The 24,167-nt window shown below is 40.6% G+C and overlaps 1 protein-coding gene across 7 annotated transcripts in view; it reads right to left on the bottom strand.

Moving 5' to 3' along the window:
* Nucleotides 1-23,586, bottom strand: part of mical2b (microtubule associated monooxygenase, calponin and LIM domain containing 2b) — a 57,219-nt gene extending 33,633 nt beyond the window's left edge. For 5 of the 7 annotated variants that reach the window (XM_056387811.1, XM_056387812.1, XM_056387813.1 and 2 more), the window contains exons 1-6: nt 23,371-23,586; nt 5,403-5,800; nt 2,902-3,109; nt 1,472-1,588; nt 803-904; nt 55-210 (exon numbers count right to left, since the gene is read on the bottom strand). In XM_056387811.1, coding sequence (XP_056243786.1) covers nt 55-210; nt 803-904; nt 1,472-1,588; nt 2,902-3,109; nt 5,403-5,666 — 847 coding nt within the window. In that variant the 5' untranslated portion in view covers nt 5,667-5,800; nt 23,371-23,586. The remainder of the gene's footprint in view (nt 1-54; nt 211-802; nt 905-1,471; nt 1,589-2,901; nt 3,110-5,402; nt 5,801-23,370) is intronic. The other 2 variants (XM_056387814.1, XM_056387815.1) reach the window with 1 other exon arrangement.
* Between the last annotated feature and the right edge of the window lie 581 nt (nt 23,587-24,167).

The raw sequence follows: 24,167 nt of genomic DNA, 5'->3' as shown, positions 1-24,167 counted from the left end.
AAAATAAATAATTAAATAAAATAGAAGACTATATACACTATGTTGTTTCCTCACCCGTCTCCTCCTTGAGTTCCAGAAAGAACTTCTGGTTGAAGATGAAGGCCACGCCGCTGATTTCTTCCACTTTGGCCTCTGCGGTGGTGTTTCTGTTAACGAAGTTAGCTGTGATGGCAATGGCCAACTTACCCCGAAACTCTTTGCGACTGAAACCTGCCGAGAGGAAAAGAAAAAACCTTAGGAACGACTCATGCAGAGGGAAACAGACAGTGGAAAATATTTCTTTAATGGGATTTTTAAGCAACATACATATAGTTACTATAAACAGTCAATCTGATCCACATATGAAGCTGCAGCAGATGGAGACACAGACCCTCCTGGAGTTGTCCGTTTAGGGAGGACAATGTTTAACACTGATGTAACCAGTTACTTTATATGTCAACAAACACATCTCATATAGCACACACTTACACAGAACAAACAACAAAGCTCTCAAACACTTCATAAATCGGTACACACACTCAACACTGACCCAATACACACACTATTAAGCCTCCAGTTAAAACTATGTCAACAGGAAATGCTTTACCCAGTGACTGAAAGCAGCTTTGCGACACCCAGGCTCATTTCCAGTAAAAAAAAATAACAAACAGTGCTTTGACTGCAGGGTAAATGTTTGAAAAATGTGGGTCAATGACAAACCTTTTTCTAAAGGACTCACTTAGAGACACATGAAAATGCAACAGATCACCTCACAGGACCGTTCCCATGACAGGATTTCTGTTCGTTTTTCCTTCTTTCTCACCGTCTAATGTGTTTTTGCGTCCGTCGGCTCCAATCACCACGTCGAAGTCAAAGTCTGAGACAGGATGGCTGGAGGGCCGGACCTCTGCTCGCCACCCAGGGCCTGAGGAAGAACACGAGAAAAAACCAGCTAACCGTAACCGTAACATATTTACAGAGAGTGTAACTGAAGATCTGAAGGAAAGGCAGAGGATGGGGAATTGGGTGAAGAGTCACAGATCATGTTCACAAATCATGTTGTGAGTGTTGATTTGATTTGGGAAACCATTTCCTTTTTCTGACTGCATGAGATTTATGTGATTATTTCCAAACTGCCACAGAGCAGATACAATATGTTGCTCTGTCCCTGAAGTTAAGGGACGGTTGTGTCGTGTCAAAGTCAGAAAGTCCCCACACAACATATTTAGTATCCATATTTTTGGAAGAGGAAAGTGAACTATCAGCAGACTCTATCAATAGACATAGTTATTTTCCACACAGTTTGTTATAAATTCTGCCACTGCAAATGTCTCTCCTCTAGAAATATTTCTGATCACTTGAACATATGTTGTGAGCATGGAGTTGTCCATATATAGCTGAAATATGCAGGAGAGTCTCTGCATGTCAGTGCCACTCACAACCCTTTAACGCACAGATAATACCACCCACCCACCCACACACACACACTCACTGTCCTCGCTCTGCTCCGCCGGTGGTTCCAATAGTTTGACGAACTCCACATTGACATGAATCTCAACTCCCAGAATCAGACTGACTTTCAGCAGCATCAGCTGGAGCTGACGGATACCTGGAGTGAACACACACAAACACACACATGCACATACTTGATATCCAAAAGTGGACAAAGCAGAGTGACAACTACCTATACAGCCAAAAAAATAAAATTGTATGAGGTGAGATTTCCATGTTTTCTTTGATTATAAAGCAGGTCTAGGTTCTATATTAACACTGTGAAAGTATCAACGCGCTCAGTCCACAGAGAAATGCACACAGCCTGTGTTACAAAACTGAGCCTTAAAACCAGCCGTCAGGACTTCTGTAACTTTGTGAAGTCACAACAAAGCTGTCACCGCTCTCAGCCATGCCTCAAGTCCAGCCCACCTGAACCCACCATCCAACCTTGCAGGATTTGGTTTCTCTGAGCGCTTACCTGAAATCTCCTATATTCTTATTCAATCACTCAGAAAACAGTCAGCCAATCAGAGGAGAGGCTCGGAGCCTCCATATCTTCTTATGGATACTTAAACTTCAAATAAAACTCCTGAAAAATGTAAAATATGGAACCTTTAATATATGTATACCTCACTGCATAGCACATTAATTCATTAATAACACATTGAGACCATTTTTATGCAAAGGTAACATGAGGCCAAGGATTGCTGAGGCACTAAAATCCAGTTGGGGTGATGAGGTGAATAAAATTGATAATGGAAACCGTGAAGTTTATGAAACTGGCAAAGAAACTGTACTTAATCTGGACTGGTCACATCATGGCCAACACACGATCTGCTTAATAAGGTCAGTATTGTCGCCAATACTGATCCAGTACATCCGATCAGTGTATCCATACTGGATCGATTGCATCCTGGCACTAACATGATGTACCATTACACTCTGGTTTTATTAAGGGTAAAACACAAGTTTTAAGTTAATATAGTCTATATATACTATGACTCAGCAGCTGGTGTATTCAGGTGCTTTCTGGCCAGCCGCTGTGGGAGGAAGACGTGTTTGCACCTAGACGATTGATGACAAGTCAGCAGTGCTCATCTTTGAGAGAAGATATTAATACATGACACGGTTACTAAAACTGGAGAGGAAGACGTGCCAATGGAAACATCCCAACAGGGAGATACAGACTGAAGAAACAAACTGCAGCAAACTAGGCCGCTGGAAAAACTCCTCTCACTGGGTTACAGAGTCACAGATGCGGAAGAGAGAAGAAGAGTTAAAAGTTCAGCTTAAGTTTCCCCAGTCTGTTCTTTCACTTTATGATAGACTTCTTCATACACAAAACACCGTAATGGTTTTATGTGTATTTTTATTTTCTGTCCCGACATCAACAATGTCCTACTGTGAGAACAGAGATGCACCACTCACTGATGTGGTCGATGGAGCCGGCGCAGAACTTGCCGTAGAACTTCTTGGCTCCGAGGCCCCTGAGGTCGTGAATGGTGAAGGGCCAGAGGTGGAGCACGTTGTTCCTGGAGAAAGTGTCTCTCTTCTCGATCACCACGACCTTGCAGCCCAGCAGGGCCAGCTCGATGGCCGTTCGCAGACCACAGGGACCTCCGCCGATGATCAGGCACTGAATGGGGTTAAAGAAGTAGAAGTTCGAATATCTTAGTGGTCATAGTCTAACTTCTGACTAATTACAAATCATTCATTCTATAAGTATCACAATGACATAAGAGGGAGTGTTAAGATGAGGACACTTGTATTTATACATTAAATGTGAATTGACAGAACAATAATAAATCAATAGCTGGAATTTAAAAAGAAAAACATGGCTCTCCTCTATCCACAATAAGCTAAAATAAAACAAACTGTAGACTGTGGTGAGACGGCATCAGGAGGATCTTGAAGAACAAAAAAAATAAACAATTCAATCCATTTCTCTATCTTAAGTTCAGCAGCAGCTTTCCAAAGATGAAGTCTGATTGCTGGTCTCAGACTTTGTATAATTTCCAGTTTACTCCTGTACAGTGTAAACTGTAGTATGGAAGTGGGAAACAGGTCAGGTGTGACAATAGGAAGTCTACAGGAGCTGACTATGATGTTTGTTCTGCTTCTGGACTGAGAGAAAAGAAAAGAAAAGAATATGTGGAAAAGGTAAAAGCTTGATCTGGAAAGTCTCAGTTCCTCTTTGATTACAGTCAACCTCTAATTTCCCAGTCAGCGTGTGGTTTGCCATTTTACAGTTATGGGGAAAATCCACTGGCAAAACAATTAGCACAGCCATCTGGGAAAGGTCAGTTTAACAGTTAGGAGAGTTAATCACTTTTGGGACTATGATTTGTGCCATCGTCCACGTAACAGAACAGAATACACAGTAAACAAAGTTAGAGAAATTCCCAAATTGACCACTCATCTGCCCTAGATACTGAAAACCACCAAACAGAGCACCCACCCGGCGACAGCACTTTTTCTTCAAATAAAAGTTTCTGCAGGAAAAAAAAAATGTCTGGGATAATAGTTTAGCTGTTATTTTTGGCCAAAGCTCAGCCCAACCCATCTGTGTTAATCTTCCCTCTGCGAGTCTCTGGCCTCTTTCCCCTCCGGACATCTTATCTTTTCCTACAGATACGAAGACATTCCAGCAGCACTATGCTCAGTGTGCTGCTTTTAATTACTTGGACGTGGTCAGACAATAAAACAGATCAGCGCATCAAAAACATGAAATATGATTTACTTGTGTCTGAACTCGCATACTGTCAAGCCTCCCTGTAAGCCATATACGACACAGCTTGACTAACAAACTGCGAAAGTTTCTCCTATAAATAGCTTTAATTCCTTGATTTATAAATTATCCTAATTGAGTTGATTCAAGCTATGTGCTCTAAATCCAGTTAATTTGGCCTCTCAAAGTTAGAATTACTTAGGTGTAATTAATTATTTGCATATAATTACAGAAGTAATCCACTTACATAATCTATTTTCCAAACAAATCCACACTGGCTAAGGTCCTAATTGGGTATTTTGAACAAATAAAGATGCCTTTTGAAAAAGGCACATGCTCTATGTTCTACTCAATAGAACAACACGTTGTGGATAAATGAGCTGATTCTCTGTGGTAATTAAATCTTTACTGATCACTTTCCTGCAGCCGATTGGAGTTGTGTTAAGTTACTGCAAATCCTGCTGGTCCCGTTGAAAACCAACCAGTGGGGGCATTTTATTTTGAAGGAGTTGAAGGGAATTCAATGTACTCACGACAGAATTAGCAGGAACCTTGTTAGAGGTGCTATTCTTCAATAAAATAAAATAAAATTGGTCTACACAACAAGACATGGATATGTTTGGCACAATTTGGTCAGTATATATTTTTTAAATCTTCCTAGGAAGAAATGTACAAAAGGAAACTCTGACACTGAGGTGTTAGATGAGGAGCTGCAGAGGACGGACTCTTCAGGCCTGGTAACATCAGTATTTAAAACGACCTTACCTTGGATGTTAATGGAACAGTACAGAGAAAACAGAAAGCACAGATTAAGTTTGCTGTGCCACTTTCTAGAGTGAGGATCATCGTTACAGCGTTCACCGATCGTTTGTGCCTTTGCCAATGTCAAGATGATATTTGGTTTGTTTTCCCATTCATGTAATAACTTATTGTTATCATGATTTGTAGGTTTAAAATAATATTAAATTCCACAGGCACAGGGTGACGAAAGGACGATCTGATGAGATTGCAAAACCCTTATCAGGCCTTTACTACGGCACAACTCCATCATTATCAAAAGGTAAACACCTTTTACCTTGCTGTGCTGTGCTGCCCGGCTTTAATTCTTGTAGTTGCTCATGGCTGAACACATTATGAACAACCCCCGACTACCGAAAAACAGCTTAAGACCACCAGCTTCCCCTGCTTCCCCTTCTCTTACCCTGGTGCCCTCGCAGGCTTTATTCTGGCTGTAGACCTTGTGCTGCGCCCTTTTGTCCAGTTTGGTCCACAGAGCCTTGACCTTCCATGTGCTGATTGCCGCCTTCAGTGAGCTGTAGAAGTTGCTGTAGTCCAGAGGATCCAGCTCCAGCTGCCTGCAGAGGATGCTGAAGGCCTGCAGCGTCCCCTTACAGGTGGACGCCTGGACAAAGTTCTCAAAGAGCTGGCTGGCCTGCGCTGTACGTTCATCCTCCGTCTCACCCATCTGCTCTGATGCTCGCCGGGGTCCAGTCCCCTCCTCTAACTATCGCTCTCTTCTTCTCCTCTCCTGGTTACTCCTTCCACGCCGTCAGTACTGGACTCCTCCTATGATGTGTGTGCCACCATGCTTGACTGGTTCTGAAAGAAACAAAGATGATTTTAGGAAAAGAAATAAAATCAGTCTTGTACCTGGTGATCAGTCCTGTAACCTGTGACTATAATTCAGCCGCAAAATAACATTAATACCTACCATTACATTAGATTACATTACATTTTCAAGTCTTTGTGTTATTGTGTTTGTAGTTCCGAACTATGGCGTCTCAAACCTGGGATCAGAGCACTATTTGATACCGATGGATAAGCAGACTGGATTTACATTTCTAGCATAATACATTTCTAGTATAAAAATATATTAGTACAGTAGAGTGCAGTTCAAGTTTTTACACAATACAATGACAACTGTAACTCTGCGAGTCATCAGAAATATGGGACATAAAAGGAGACTGTTGTCTAGGATACACTACAACGGAACCGTAACCACGGAAACAAACATCGAGACAGATCTTGTTAATGTTCTGGAGAATGGGTTGAGACACTTTAGGGCTGCTTCATGAATAAATTAATCAGACACGGGTGCTGGTTTTCAAAAGCTACACTCACAATATTTATAGTAACAATGACTCGGATGACTCCGTGCTGCTAGTGATGAAGCCACAGAAAATTATCACCAAACTGCAGTTCCTCTCAGTTCAACAGACGTTTTTGCATCTTTCCGCTAATTGTTCTGGTTTTGTTTCGGTCTCACCGCTCTCATCAACCTCATTTCCAGCAGGAGCAGGCAGATGTTTCAGCAAAAGGCTCTATTAAAACGTACAGCACACTACCTGCCCAGAGCCAGATGACAGACGGAGAGTTAGCAAGTAGCTGGCAAACGTAGCGCAGCATTTAGCAGCTAAAGTGTCAGATATGTCATCTCAGGAGTTGATGAAAACCTGAGCTCAAGGCTTCAAGAGCTTAAATTTGTCAAGTGGTCAGAAACATGACTCCAAATGAACACTAATGTCGCTTCATGTCTGCTGGATGTGTGCTTAGGCTATTTGCTAGCATATTAACTTTATATTTATATATTTAAATTTCATTTGAAGTATAATGAAACGTGATAAGTAAAATGCTAAAGATGTTCATTCAGTTAAACATTTCATTCTGCATTATTCTCACTTGTTTACACTTAAATCATAAAAACATCAGGTCTTTGCTTATTCTCCTGACGTGCGTTATCCTCTGCAAAAAGATGTGGACATTACACAGTGTGGTGGAAAAAATTAGAAATGGTATAAAGGGGAGGTGACATTCCATATGTAAGGAATGTCTGTAGCTCGCACTGAAAATAAACTGCAGAGGTCAACATGTTGCCTCATATAGCCAGAAGTGTCATGTCCTGCATTCTGTATGAGACACACCGCTTTGACCACACGTCCCTTCGCCTTTCTACCCCCCCCAGCCAACAACAACAACAACAACAACAACCCTGCCGAGTTCAAAAAGTCATCAATTAAGCTGCACGCACTTTTTTTCCTCCATATCAAAAGATATTTTCCTCCTCCGGCTCCACTGAATGCCTGATGGGATTATGACTGAGTTCGCTCTTGGACGGGTTCAGCTGAGCGGTCATGGGAGAAGCTCTAAAAACACTGTGGCCGCAGGAACACAGACAAAACACACAAACACAATCACATGCAACCCGGTGAGGCACAAGATGTAGAGGACACCAGCCTGAAGTACAGCTGATTTTACATAACCCATAACACATGGCGAAGCTGACCCACTATCAGGAGAACATCGCTTCCCTGTTCCGTCACGAAGACGTTCCTCATCGCTGGTTTCTTTATTTCTCTGATCTTATCTTACTTGAGGAGTCAGGTAACTCATATCTGATGGAGGACTTAAAGGTTAGAAGTGATATACCTCCACTTTCAGTATGTCAAAGACCCATTGTCTGTATATTGAACCATTGTTCCTTGACTTTTTAAAAATAAATCATAAGGTTGATTGCTTTTTTCATCACCTCTCTCCCAAATCTGCTGTCGCCTTTCCGGTGTCAAAGCCAAAGAACAACTACATTAACTATTAATGTAGATTTACTTGACAGTTGAGTATTTGTGCATGTTAACAACTGAGTCTCGAAGCTAGAAACTTTTGTACTGAGGTGTTAATGTGCCCTGTCAGAAGACGGTGGCGAACACTGTTGAAACCGACTGGTTGAACTTGCTTCTTTCAGGAACAGTCGCACAAAAAAAAGAAGATGACCCTCAGCAGCGTGTGCATTCCTGCAATGCCGCCTGTCCGCTCACTGGCGAGGGGTGTTTAAATGCTCACAAATGTAAAGTCTTTCTAGATATTCATACTTGAGAAGTAGAGGATAAATAAAATATCTTTTCTGAGGCTTTATTTAAATGTTCATTTTCAGCGACCTACACTCTTAAACTCTTATTTATATCTTCAACTGAAATGCAATTGCTTTCATTGTTTACAGTTCAATTGACAGTTCCGCTGCATATCTTGTATTTCATCTGACGGTTCATCCGCTTTCAGTGCCATCTAATCAAAGGACATTTCAACTGCTTTCACAGCTCACATGACAACACGTGACACTTACACTACTTACAGTGCACACACTTCAGCTAGCCTATCTCTGTTCGCCTCAACTTCAACTCAAACTTTTATCGCTTTCATCATTCACAGTTCAACTGTCTTCAAGGCTCAAACATCAGCTGATAGTTCAGCTGCTTACGCCGACAGTTCGCCTGCTTTGTCTACTTTCAGTATTTATACAAAAACGGAGTAATATCAAGTGCTTTCAGTAATTACACTTGAACTGATTCCAGCCGTTTAGAGTCTCTGACTAACACTTCAAACCCTTTCAGTGCCTCAAATACAAGTGACACTTCAGCAGCAGAAAGTGCCTCAACTTAAACTGGAACTGCATCAAACATTTAACATGCAAAGAAATAACATTTTTACTCGTTTACAGTGTTTTAAGAATATTTGAGCACAAAAAATTCAACCTCTTCCAGTCTGAATACAATGCTTTACCTTGTATTGACCAATGGATTCTTCTATATCCCAAACTCTACCCAACAACAGGTTCTCAAGTTATTTGAAATTAATACCAAGTGGTTCCTGGATAACATCTCTGTCGATGTTAAGTGTCAGATCCCGATCGCTGGAAGCCTCTCAGCGTTATTCTCACTATTACAGTCATGGAATCAGCTGGAGGAGCTGGGAGAAGGATACTGTTTCTCTCTCTTACACACACAGATAAGCCCCTGCACATACACCATGCATCACACACACACACACACACACACACACACACACACCAACAGGAGTGAAACTGAATCACCTGTCAACCTGTGGATGTGTGCGTCATGGCAAGAGAAAAGTGCATTCGGCGTAAGTACAACACCTGGTGGGTTTTTTACTTTGTGCCAGTCACATATCCCATCGCACACACATACACACACACACACACACACACACACACACACACATTCCCTTTCCCCTCCTTGAGTGGCCCAATGGGGGTCTCAGATCTCTGCTACCTGGCTGCAGACAGCAACTTCTCAATTACTATGAGCCCCAACAGACACACACAAACTCATATAACCTTTAGACCTTCAATGCTCATCCAAATGTAGCCAGATACAAAATGTCCAAAGCTCGGCTCCTTGTTTTCTGGACAACTGCCTTAAAACAGGAAATGGTAAAATATTGAGTAAATCAATATGTTCGGCCACTGGAGTGTAAACTGCTCACTGAAGTATAACTGTCCCAGATTATTTATCCTTTCGGATCTCGTCCATGTTCCTGAAGCAAATGGAAATATTAAACACAATGATTTGGAAAAAGGAAATTCAAGGAATTTGTTTGGAAATACCTTCCTGATATCACCTCAGAGACCGGCCGCTCTACTTGTGTTTGGTACCAAAGACCCAATATGATACGTCGTAACCCACGCTGCCCCTGTGGGTCAATAGTAAGATAAAGAAAAGTGTGCGTTGATATACACTGAGCTAGAAGTCCGTGGGAAAGATCACAACCTTTTGAAGCTGTACTGTATATAACCGCATCTGGCAGGGTACTTTCTGGGAGTCTTGGTACAGGAAGTAGTTAATTAGGTATCTGTTTCCAAATTTGTGTACGTGTGTGTGTGTGTGTGTGTGTGTGTGTGTGTGTGTGTGTGTGTGTGTGTGTGTGTGTGTGTGTGTGTGTGTGTGTGCATTGGGGAGTCACAGTCTCTTCAAATCAGTCTGCATTTCCAGGCGTGTTTGCAGCTGAGTGGGAGATCAGCACGACACATGGAGATACTGTGCAGAGCGTCAACTGAAACGTAGAAGCTTGTACCATTTACAATCAACGACATTTTAATTTCTCTAATCTCCGACTCTTCAAATGACAGTTAAAGTGTTTTCAGCCTCTAGATATCAACAGACACAACAACCATTTGCAGTGCACAGACTTCAGCCGTGTCTGATGTTTCATCTCTAACGGAAATCTTAATTGCTTTCATTGTTTACAGTTCAACTGCTTGTAGCGCATCTTCCAGCTGACAGTCAGACATTAGTCGATGCTCATTAAGTGACCATTAACTGTTAACTGACAAGATCAAAATGTGCTATTTAGAATAGATACGTGTCTGTAACCCCTTAAAAAAATACGGATACACAGGGGTTAAAGAGGACGCGAGAGGTCCAGAGTGGTGTCCAGAGAATCCCCTACAGGCAGATCATCACACAAGACGGTGGTTCTTTTAGCGTCATTGTTGCATAAGAAACAACATCCCATTTATTCAGGAACACATAAAATGCTGTGCGTTATAAATTCATGAGGTTGTTATGAAGATCAGCTCTACATTTGATAAAAAATTTTTTAAAAAAATAGCAGGGGAGCAGAATCGTCTCTTGACCGTGAACAGCCAGGCTGGCAACGTAAACAGGAAGAATAATGTTGCCATGGATACCCTCTTTTGTATATATTTGTTTACTTTTGGTAAAATGGCACGATTAAATGTATGCCGAAATAGCTATGAGTGACTTAAAAACTTATAGACATTTGTTTATGATGGACATTGAATGGAAAGTTGCGATGGAAAATCTGCTACTGGTTTTTGAAGGACCTTAACGGCCTCCATCAGCTGTGAGTCACATCCACTTCTGCAGCTCCAACAGCTGACTGTGTTGACAAGTGAAATCAGGGGGACGAACTACAGCGACCAACTTATCGTCAGTTTCCATCGGACCACCAGCGTGCACCTGTCCCTTTCACCTCGTGCAGTATTTTTGCCTTACGTCTTTCCCTCCATGCTGACCCTGCAACAACCCCCCCCCCCCACCCCCCACCCCCACTTCACAGTTTCAAACCCTTTGGAATAGATGTTTCTACATGTTACACCACCATGGACGTTTCTATTCCAATCTGCTTTTCAGTGAAGGCTTATTTTGTGCTCTATTGTAATATATCAAACAAATGAGACAAACATTACCATTTAGGAACAGTGGCATAGAAAATAATTTCCTCTCATTCTGCATGATAATTATCGACTCTCAGTCAGTGTCTGTATAATGTGATTTTACAGCTTCCGTGACTGTAACGACACGTGGAAGTGATTACAAAACATCCCATTTCTAACTTTCAACTTCTTAGTTATGACTCCACAAGTTCCTTAGGGTGCACTATACATAGATGCCCCCTTCCTGTTACCCATGCAAGCCTATTAATACTAGGCATTCATATATCTATTCTTGAACAGTAAATGGATGACTTGCTAATCAAGTCAGTAGGTTCAAGTGTCCATAATGGTGGTGTAACATGTAATAGAAGCACCTTTCCAAAATAAGAGGATGCCAACAGCACTTAAGGATATTAACATGCATGAAAAGGATCCCACAGATGTGACGGTCAGAGGTCGGTGTTAAGATCAGTGAACCAAATATACATGTCTCCAGTGTGATACGGAGATGTGTATTTGAACTAGAAGCAAAGTGAAGCAACAATTAAAAAAAAAAGTAAAAAAAAAAAAAGAAAAAAAAAAGAAGTGGTGAGAGTTAAAGGTACAGGACTGTGGTGATAAAGACTGGACAAAGCCAATCTGTTTTTCACAGCTTCCAAAGAGAAAAATTGAGAAACACTTATCAAAACTACTCATCAGTTTGTTGTTATTGTTGGAATTTCATTTGTAATAATTATGAAGATTGTTTTATTGCCCAGCCCTAATGTTAGCTGCTTTTATTTTTCACTTATCTATCATAGATAATTGATTTGTGGTTAAGGAGTCCTGCACAATCAAAGCTCTGGCTCAGTGGCTAAGCACAATAAACCAAGACCGCCTACACCAAAGTTTAATAGTGACCAACAGTAGGAAGTCATTCAAGGAAAAAGTGTATACGTTTTAAAGTTACTGGGCTGGGACACCCTTGGGTGCTGCAGTCCAACTTCATGTCTCTCAAATATCTAGTCTATAAATTGTGAGAAAATAGTGGCCATCAGAAAGAGCATAAATTTGAGGAAAGTCACATGAGATTGTTCCCTGTTGGACATCCAAGTCTTCTAACTCATCTTTCAAGAAAAGCTAGTACAGTCTTAACAACGAGCCACATCAGCTGTGGTCAGAGTGACAGAGCTCAGATAACATCCATGAACCCAGAGACCTCTGCAACCTAGAATTACAGATCTGAATCCTGCATTTACAGAGGGAACGCAGCACAAGTCTCCAAGAAATGTTATTACAAGCTTGAAGTCACTCGAGTGAGAAGTCAGGACGAGTCATGTCGGAGATTTGGGGGTAAAGTTTATAACATTAAAGAGCATGGCGTCAGGTTACCTGTCACCTGAGGCACAACATATGGTATACAGGTGACAAGTAGAGCAGGAGAAATGTGTCACTCGGCCAGAGACAAAGAGACACATTCACCTCATATCACTAAACATGTAGTTTGTCAACATCGCCTTTGCATAAACCTGGAAAAGGTGAGATCTGAAACACTGCAGAGGTCAACAGAGGGTATATGTTATTCTCCCTTTGAGTGGCAGTTATCTACACTGCACTAATAACCATCTGGAATGACTCGTATACTTCAAGGAACTGGATTATGCCATAACATGTGAATGAACAATAATCTGTTGCAGCAACACGATATGAAATAGGAACGCAGCGAAGTAGTGAGGACTGTATTCTGGCTTTCATTTGTCTTTGAGCGAATTCTTTGCCAAAGATCTGCAACACGATTCTCATCACATTCCTTCACTTTGACTAAAGTGTTTGCTTCGATACTGAGAAGCTGATTCCAGAATAAGTATAAACCGATCCAGTTGGCCGATGCTATTGTGTCTCCTGTTTCGGGAAAGAGCCTCCAACACTTCACCCTCATGTACACGTGGCAGAAAGCTGTACTGTCACCTTGCTGTGAGAAATACTGATCACAGAATATAAACCTTTAACTTTGTCCAGAATCCACGTTCATGAAGCTGGGAAGACACCGTTATTGATTACACCAGATTTTAACCCTGGCTTCAAATCAGATGGATCTCTGGCAGGTCAGAAATTTTAAAATCAGCTGTTTTTTCCACACGAAATGCATTATAAACTGTAATGACATTGTCTTAAGCTCTGGTCAGGCTACCAGCCCTGGTAGCCTAATGGTTAAGACATACACCACATAACCACAACATCCACAGGTTTTTAACAGCAATGAAACAATATAATGAAGGCAATGGGAGCACTTTGCTTGGCAGAGGTTTAACACTAATTACCAAACGAATACTGATCAAGTACCATCAATGATGAACAGCAGTGTAATATTCAAGGCACCAGTGGTGATAAGGTAGTGAAGCAATGTAAAGGAATTCCAGTGTAAGGTTATGCCTGTGTAAGAGCTGGGTGAATGTTAGGGTGAGAAAAAGGAAGTGTGTGTGTGTCAATGTCTGAGAGAAGGATCAAAGCTGAGTCAACAAGTTCCTGTCCAGACAGATGAGATGCCAAAAAGAGAGAGAGAGAGACAGAGACAGAGAGAGAGAGAGAGAGAGAGAGAGAGAGAGAGAGAGATACACCAGAGAGAGATCAGTTGCAGATTCTTTAGTTATGAAATTTATGGAATTTAAATTTGACCGCAACAACAGACTTGGCCAGGAGACATGCTGCTGCTGCTGCTGCTGAATGTGATGCCGATTAGCTCCAGCAGCAAGGATTTGTTCTGAAAACAGGAAATATGAACAGCTGGAATGTCAGAAGTGTGGACCTGCTTCTTTCTCAGGATTGCACCACAGAAAAGTCTGAGGCACCAGAGACCAGAAGACCGACAATGAATTACTGAAAGATCCGATTCCGAAATCAATGTAGAACAATACTACTTAAGAATAAGCTAATAACAATAGCACAAAATTATCATGATGTGTGTGCAAATTATCAAATATTGATTGATATTTATATGACCTTAGTTTTAAACCTGCATCATATTCAGTGATATTGAATCTGAACAGAGTCCAACTCTTGATCTTGACTTGTCAGTTTGGAGAAAAAATACCAAACATGTAAATGACAAACTCAGATTCGAGACAGAGAAGACACTGGATGCACATGTGCAAGGCTGTACTGTAGGTTTGGTTGAGAAGTCAGAGGTTCTTCAGCCAGCTGAGAACAGCTGAGATACAGAAGATGTTTAGATTCTTATCCATCATGCAGTATCATCAGAGAGGCCTAATTCTGCATTCTTCACAAATATACAGCCAGAGTCATAAACAACTATCTTCAGGAACAAGAAGGAGGAGGAGGAGGATGGAGGAGTCCTGCAACAGATGGTTTGCCCCCCCACAGAGCCCTGACCTCAAAATCATCAGGGTGTCTAGTGTGCAACTGCACCTATAGTAAAAGTGCTGCTGTTTTAAAGGCAAAGGGTGGTCACAGCAAATATTGATTTCATTTCGATCGTTTCTGAAAGCGTCCTCATTTTACTTTTAGTGCCTAAAACTTTAGCACCATGCTGCGTATTGTACTCTACAGCTGCTTTCAGCTTTCACTCCTCAAATAACAATGCAACCGCTTTCAGCGACTGCTCGTAATTTTACATTCCAACTGCTTTCACTCCTTTAAGCACTTTCATTTCAACTCTTCTGCTCCACTGCAAATACTAAAAATGACACAACTGCTTTTTCAGCATCTTTCAGTCGGTGCATTTTCAATGTCACTTCAACAACTTAAGCCGTTTCGGTGTTTCAATCGTGTCATGTTTTAACCGAAAGAGTTCTTTCATTGGCTCAAGTTTGGCTTTTTTATCGTCACGAAACAGGTTTCCTTTTTCCCTTTTTAAGGGAATAAAAACTTTCTAAAAAAAAACCTAGAAACAAAGCTACTAGCTGCCATCAGCCATTCCGGAGAGGAAACTAGTGGCTGAATATCTATAAGCCACATCAGACTGGTCCACGGCTGAGAGCGACACACCCATACTTAACCTACAGATAAGGGGGTCTAAGAGGGAGCGAACCACTCATCAGCTGCATATCTGCTATTCCCTGATGGGGAGACCACAGCTCAGTGGAGTGGGTAATTAATGTTAGAGTAGAGAATAGAGACAAAAATGCACATGCACAATATGTGTGATTGCGAGATGGTTTTTAAGTTAAGATTTAAAATGCAAAAATATTAAATGACAGCATGCTGAACAGTGCATCAGGGCAACAGCATTATGTTAAGAGCATTATGAAATGTGGAGTTTTCTTGTAAATGAACAAAAGTTCAGTTTATATTCAGTGTTTCTCATCAAAAAGCATTGTGAACATTTGCAAAGCCAATCTTTAAAAATGTTTCAAATCCTGTTTACATCCATGTTTGGCACAAGTCTCCTACTTCACTGTATTTGTTGATGTGTTGCTGCATTTCCTGTTACTGACACCAACTGTCAATCAGTGGATTAGCGTGAACCCAGAGGCAAGTTGTATGCTTAAGAAAGGTCAAAATTTTATGTCATTGTGTCTTTTTGTTTTACTCCGATTACGTCCATTATTAACAATAAGTGCAGAAAAGACCGGAGGGAGAACAGTAAATTTAACAAAAATCCTGACTGTTGAACATAAACGGCTCTCAGGTTTCACTGTGGTCTACATACAGTCATCTGTCCGGGCTGTAACTGTACAAGGCAACATCTGAGACATTGCTGCCATGTTTGAGTCGAGTTCTCATTAGACCGGACGTGTAAGAGGCCATAGGAGGACAGCTGCGCTTTATGACTTTGGTCACAGACTCAAACCCAAACTGACACACATGAGCTGTCAGTGTTTGCCGTCTTAACACACGAGTCCACTTGGTAATGGGTAAATGTAGAAGTATTTCAGTATAACAGTAACAATTTCCATGACCTACAAGTCAAAAATGTTGCATCTTTGACTTATAAATCTTGTCCTCGGTGGATTTCAAATGCTTTCAAACAAAGTCTACATTTCATTACATATGTGAAATATGTGCAAAGTGACCCATTTGTAAAACCTAATATTACCTGTCTTTTCCACAACATTTCTCAAATTGCATGACTTTTCCAGGCAAACTGGTTCAGGCAACTAGAATCAGGCAACATAATTCATAAAATGGCTATGGTCTACCAAAAAACAAGTTCTTTGCACAGCTGAAGAATCAAAGCACTGCATGCTCAGATATCCACAATGAAAACAATACTGAACACGAAGGCAACATTAAATGAGGCCAAAAGGAAACAGCTGAGTTTTATGACAAAACTTCCCTGGGGGTAAAGTACAACCATATCCTATTTCCACCTGAACTCCAGTTAGGAGCAGAGTTAAGACTCTTCTTGTCTCAGTAGGATTGACAGAGCGCTATGAAGAATCTGATATGAGTTCAGCATCTCAGTGCTACTGTTTTTCCAAGTCTGACCTCACCTAGTCTGACTGTGGTACTGCAGAGACAAACCAAACCTGTAAAACCAACCAGAGCCAGAAAATCCACCTGAAATGATCATATTCTGCTAAAAAAAAAAAAAAAAAAATTAAAAATAGTTTGAAACTAAATTCTCTTGTGTGTGTTCCAGCAAAGCTCAATGGGAATTTTTTGTACAAGCAACGCTGCCAACAGGTAAAAGTAGTAAAAACTCTGCACTACAGATGAAGCCTTGCTTTGTGAGGCATTGCAAGGCGGTTAAGATTTTGGGTACAGTACATTAAAATCTCTAGTATATTAGAGGAAGGAGGAAGGAAAAGGGAAGAAAGATTTGCATATCCTGTTTGGTTCATCACATGTAAATACCATAAAGTAGTTGAACCCACAATTCAAAGGCATGGAAGTCACTCTGGATTCACACAAAAATCTGGAACTGACAACACTCAATTTCAATTTCAGTCCAGTACTGACAATGCTAACATCACACTAACTGCTGGTAGACAAAAATGCAAAAAGAGGGCTGTAACATTTTTGAATAAATTCTTATTTGCTTTTCCACCAAGAGTTAAGTGTGAAGATTGACACCACTCTCATGTCTGTGCGTTATAGAACAAAGCTGTAGCCAGGAAATGCTGAGCTAGCTTAGGTTAGCATACTGTATCTTGTTTATTTAGTCCGTACATTAACAAAAAAGTAAACAACATGTGGTTCTTGACAAACATGTTAACACATGGAGCTAATTAGTCAAATTTAGAGGTGTTGGCAGATTTTTGAGAGAGTCAGGTTAGCTGTTTCACCGCTTCAAGTCTTTATGCTAATCTAAACTAAGAGGTTTCTGGCTCTAGCTTCATATTTACCGTACAGACATGAGCAGGGTATCGGTCTCGTGTTTTATCAACTTTTGGCAAGAAAGTGAATAATTTTTCCAAAAATGTAATTTTAGTACAATGCAACATGTCTCAAGGCCTTTACAGACTAAGCATATAATATTATGGACACGTCTTATTTACCATGGCCAGAAGCAGTAGAAAAACTCACAAAGACAGACCTTTTTTTGCGTAAACAAGAAACCCACTCCCATGACAGTCACCGTAACACAGGAGGAAGCGATACACATCCCTTTAAAAAGTATAGACTTGGTGAAGACAACTTAAATCCTTCAATCAAACATCAAACAGTCAAAGATTGAACCCAAAACTGATTACATTTGCTGTTGGGTCATGACCTCGTATCTCAAAATGATCACACACTAAACGACAGCTTTGTTGTTTTTTTTCCTTTAGCATGATTTTTGATATGTGCAGTAGAAAACACTAACATAAATCTGTTCAAGAAAAATATACGATAAAACTCAACACATACAACATAACTCACACTTACATACACTACATTCCCTCCCTAAAAACATGTTCTCCAGGTTGGATTAGATAAAACACTGCTGATGGATGGCTACCAACACACGTAATGTAAAGGCACTACTGTTTGCACATACCATTAAGTGAAGAATGATCCTGTCTCCAAGACATCTGACGGAGGTTTTCACAGCAGTTTGCCTTTTAACTTAACAGATACACAAGGAACGAGATAACAATGTCTCTCTTCATCAGCCAGTCAAATATCAGAGTTCGGGTTAAAGATTTCTTTTAAAGGCTTCACCCTATCAATCTGACTGTGTTTCTAGTAGTAGGTTGTACTAATAAGGACATATGCTGAGTCTCACCTTTGGTACAAAGGTTGTATCAAAGCATGGGGGAGTGTCAAAGTGTCTGGTAAACACCAATAGAACCAATATGACTGTAAAAGGAAAGGTTAAGTAACAAAGCCTAATTGTATTGCATTGTTGACATCATTGAAGACCGGATACTTCAGACCTCAGACCAAATCAGAAACTATTGTAAATTTGGGCCATCATTATACAATATGTGGTCCAACTCGTAATCAGATCCCTGGTCATATTCCAGCACAGGAACTCTTCTCCCACACCCACAAACTGTACCTATACATAGAGAAGTGCCAACAATGGCTGCCAAAGAGGTTAAACCTTCAGCAACACCGACGTGTTTAGGCCTTTGGCATTCGGGGTCATCATGTCATCAACAATGGATGCCAATACAGCTACAGCTTTACATTTGGCCTCCATTCACCGCATTTATCGTACAGACAATGAGCAAGGTACTGGTCTTGTATCTTATCAACTCTTGGAAAGAAAGTGAATAAGCATTTCCCACGATTAAATTTTAAAGAACAAAAAAAGTATTTAGTACAATGAAACACATCTCAGGGCCTTTACAGACTAAGCATATGATATCCTGGACACTTTTTATTTACCATGGCCAGAGGCAGTAGCAAAAACTCACAAAGAAAGACCTGTTTTTGTGTGAACAAGAAACACAAATACACTCCCATGCCTTTCATCATAACACAAGAGGAAGCAATATGCAGCCCTTTAAAAAGTGTGGAGACAACTTTATCCCACAGGAATCCTACAGTTAAATCCAACATCAAACAGTCAAAGAAGTAGACCTGTAAGTAAGACCTGTGATGTGAAACCAAATGTATTTTCCAATGACTGTTTTTAAAGTATTGCCTGAATATCTATTTCTATTCTAACTGTCTTTTTTTTCAACTGCACTATATTGTATTTTTGGATTGACACTCACTGGAAACTGAAAACCAATATAAAGTCTAACCCAGGACCTTCTGGCTTAAATAAGGCTAGAAAGAGGCAAAAAGAATATTTGTAATATTAATATATGTGATAAATGCATGCAGAATTACATATTAAATCAAAATTATGTTCATTTTATTTCCCCACCTTATTCGAAAAACATAAAGTCCAAGTCAAGAATTTGAATTCACAGGACTAAGTATTAGCTTCTGAGTAAGGAAATGAATCAGGCGTCACTCGGCACCTGTTATAACCCAGACTGTAGTAGTCTGGCTTGAACGCCATATGTTTGGTTGTACTGAGACAGGCTTTAATGTGTTCTCTGAAATCAAACCCTTAATCCCCACAGTATTAACACCACACACTGTGGAGGTTCTGGGGCCTGTGTTAGGCCTACGAACTGCTGGCAGTTGTGACATTATCTCCCAGACAGTATGTCCACATTAAACAGCAATTGGATGACACAGTTACAGTAAGTTTAAAGCAGACAGCCACTTGTTTGCCTGAGCCAAATATCAGCATCTGCAGATACAACAGCAAATCCTTGATTTTAGTGACGCTGCAATGAACAACTAAACACAAATCTATACTGGATATACATCTTAATAACCCCGACCTCATGGATGGTTGTGCTAAAGTGTTACAGTGCCATAGACTGTAAAGACTCTATGTTGGTTTAGATTAAATCTAAGACCCCAATTTATAGAGTGGGATTTGGCCCCATGTGTCCCCATATACTTGAGAGGTACAGGATTTTGCGGTCTAATAAGCATTAGACCCTTGGACTGCTGGTGTGCAGTATGTTAGCTTGCCAAACTGGCCACAAGGCTCTCAATGATTTCAGACTGCAACTCAAATGTGCACACCCACAAACCCTTGAGGATTTGACCATGAAGAGAAATCCACTCTAAAACACTCCGCTGGCCAAATGTAGACAGCTAATGCAAGAGGCATAGATATCAATACATGTTGCTCATGGCAACAATAATAGTTATACTTCAGTGTTAAAAAAGTTGCTTTAAATGTCCGCACTTCCAACTTAGAAAAGCAGCAATGAAAGCAAAAGGCTACTGTTTTGAAGGGCTGATGGTTCTGTTCTAATTCAAAAACTTTGCGTAAGAGGGATTAAAGCGAGAGAACAATCACGGATCGGACATGTGAGGGCTCTTTCTCAAAGACGCAAACACTAATTCACTAAATTCCAAGGCTGTAACAGAGCTGTTGTAAAACCCAAAATCAACCCTCACCATCACGTTCTAGCAACTTACTGTCTGAACGTGTCTTTAAAGCTGCATTAATTAATGTTTGTCCACTAGAAAACACTTCAAAACAAGCCTGTCAGATTGGATGGAAAGTGTCTGTGAATTTACATCTTCAGGTCTCTCCACAGATTTTCTATGGGGTTTAAAGTCTGGGCTTTAGCTATAGGCCATTTAAGGACAGTCAGAGACTTGTCCTGAGGATACTCCAGCATTGTCTTGGCTGGCTGTGTGCTTCAGGTCATTGTCCTGCTGAAAAGGTGAAGTGTCGCCCGAGTCTCAGGTCGTGTGTACTTTGGAGCAAGGACCTCTTTGTATTCGGCTGCATTCATCCATCCATAAATCTCTCTGCCCCTGCTGCTGAGAAGCACCTCCATAGCATGACGCAGCCAGCACCATGCTTCACCATAGAGATGGTATTAGCCAGGTGATGAGAAATGGCTGGTGTTCGCCAGACACGTCTGGACTTCTGCTCAAACCAGAGACCACCTTTCCCCATTACACAGTCATTTGAGTTGATCAAAAATGCTGTTTCAAGCAGGTTTTAGCCTATAACCTGCATGCCACAGTCTTTTACTAATCTTCACTATGGTACTTATTGTATACGACCTAATAAATGGTATTATACGGGGTGAGAACTGTACAATTCCAATTTACGTTTTGAAGTCTAGACTTCAGTTTCACACCCATTTCATATCATCCTACAATGAAAATTTTGTTTCTCAACCCAACCTTTGGGAAATCCTCTGACATACCGGAGCTCGACGTGGCCTTTCTCATCTGACAGCAGCCCATCTAGTCAGACAGTGACACTCGGCCCCCTGGTGTATTTTTGTCCTGCTGTCTCTCCCTCTGCGCTGATGCAGTGACACCCCCATATAAGTCAACCGCTCATTCCAGGAAGTGACAGCTTGTGCAACTGCTTGTTTTTTTGGCCCCACAGGCATCATGGTAGATAGATAAGAAAGAAACGCCAACATGAAATGCTCGAGATTAACATCTCCAGGGTTGGCTGCATACAGTGGGAAGTCTATCAAGGCCATGAAAATGAAAAGCAAGATGATGAGAGACAAACAGTGGCGTCACTCAAACATCAACTTGAGGACATAGTTGAGGAACACACAGAGAGTAATTACTGTAATCTAGCTGGGCTATTCAACGGCTTCAGAAGATACTCAGACCACCTTTTTTGAACATTTCATTGTGTTTTTAATATTTAATTATTTATATTTAATTCTGGATGGATCAATCTACATCCAATAATCCATAATGACAAAGTGAAAACATGTTTTTAGCAATTTTGCCAAGTTTATTAAAAATCATAAACCTATTCATGGAGTCCTGGAGCTCTTTTTTTAACCTAACAAGTGCTGAGGTTACAAAAGGGGCTAAGGATCCTATTGATGACACTGATCTGACAAAACCACGGGAAATTAGTCATACCGTTTAATTGCATCTCCAATTATCAGTTTTCTGATGTTTTGCAGTTTCTGGATAAATCCTATGCAAAAAAACTCTCTATACTTAAATTGTGCGGCGCTAAGTGCTGGGGAGAGTTTAAACGTGCATACGGTTTAGTCAGTAGTAATGGTGTAGAACCAGCAGAAACCAGGTAACACAAGCCCCTTTCTGCAATTAACACTGTTTAAAACCATCATTTAGCACGGATTTGTCCTGGACCTCTGACCATTTAGTCCTTTATGCTGACCAAGCTGCTTCTCACATTCAGCAACTGTAAGCTACTTGCAACAATTGCTCTTCTTAATGCCTATTTACCTCAAATCCATAATCCATGTATATGAACTGAGCCATAAAAAACACATTCACTGAGGTTAACAGTGGACCCGTAGTTCTCTGACCAGCATCAGCAAACAGCATAATAATTCTGTCTCCGCACTGCTGGCAGGAAGATGTAAAAAAAGGAGGGGACACTCATTAAGTGTGGGTCCAAGGCCAGTCCTAATGAAGACTAATCCATTAAATTACACAAGTGCAAATTGAGTAGAAGTTTAAACTACTACTGAAACATTAATCCACAACAACTGGGGGTACCAACATGAGACAAGCCTTCTCCGCCTGACTGGATTTCAGGTCTCAGAGGACATGACGCCACCTGCTACACACAAGGAATCCACCGGAAGATGAGATGAGATACACACTTATATCACTTCACATGAAACTACAAGTTCAAATGCACCACACAGAAACTCCTGAGGGAAATACATTTTGTGTGATGCTGAGGTCAGTGGGCAAATTTGCCTGCTGCGTGCTAAACTGTGAGGCTCGTCTCCTCTTTGATGCCACATTTTTTTAAATGCATTTGCAACATGTTTGATGGGGATAGTATAGGCTACTTAGGCAACTAGTGTTAAAATCATTAGCAACATCTCTCCTTTTACACAGAGTTATATATAGTAAACGTAAAATGTTATTTATCTTCCCTTTTTTTATCTGTGGATTACAGTAGGAATATTATCTGAGAGTTGATTATTGATTTAACCGATGACAGCCGGTTAATGCTTGTCAATACTGATAACAATATGGGTTCATATTTGTTGTTTGCCTTGTCGTCATTATAAAATAAAGTTTTTTATGTAAACCACTTGACGACTGGACATTTTTTCAGGGGGGGCAGCCCGCATCACCTGTTGCACCTCTACAATCTAAGAAGTTACGGCCAAGGATAAATTCAACAGCAGTACAGTCCCGTAACAGTAACGTTCAAACAAACATTTACATACAGACGAATTAAAAAATCATTTCCGTGGCAGTGTGAGCTGAATGTCATATATGAAGCATTTCAAAATAACATTCCCGATTAAGCGCCCAGTCGTATACTCACGCTCACAGAGGAAAGGTCCATTAAAATAAACGGCCGATGAAATGACAACGGTCCCGCTGGAGTCCTCCGCCGTTTTATCCGCAATATTTCCGCAGTGGAAGTCACAAACTATCCTCACAGGGTCGGTTAACACATTTAATTTCAGCGCTGCGGTTCTCCTTCAGTGACCTGATCCTCACATGATAGCCGCCGTGTGTCTGTCGAGCCTAATGTTGTAGACTAGCGTCAAGTCAGACCAACCGACGACGATTCAACTTCCGGTTTCTATGTTTCAAGAATAAAACTCTCATTAACGGCAAGATACGTGGTAATGAAGATTGAGAAGGAAAAAAAACTATGTATTTTAAATTGTAGTCGCAGTCTATGACCTATCTCTTATACTCTATTTTACCAAATATTCGTTAATAATTAAAATGAATTCTATCTTCTATGTTTCTATCTGAAAGGCTGGAACATTTTAAGCTAACATTCAGTTAGCTTTAGGCATACTAGGCTACAGTATCTAGAGTTATTCATTGCTAACAAATATATAGTTATTTAGCTTTTCAGAAAGAACATTAGAACAGGGACATGACTCTACAGGTGAATTAACACTGGAGGGTTTTGGTTGATTTTAAAAGATAAGAGTACATATTACACCATAGCTTATTATCTTGCTCCAAGAATGGAATTTAAACTAAGCTAGGTAACTGGCTAAACACCTAATCAACTTTCTCTCCTCCGTTTCTTGTTAATTTCTTGTTAATATTAACTAAATTTCTAATAAAACCAGCTGTTATACGATATAATAAGGTTGT

Source organism: Seriola aureovittata, chromosome 10 (genome assembly GCF_021018895.1).
Source record: "Seriola aureovittata isolate HTS-2021-v1 ecotype China chromosome 10, ASM2101889v1, whole genome shotgun sequence".
NCBI classification, from domain to species: domain Eukaryota; kingdom Metazoa; phylum Chordata; class Actinopteri; order Carangiformes; family Carangidae; genus Seriola; species Seriola aureovittata.
This window is presented reverse-complemented; position numbering and strand designations above follow the sequence as displayed.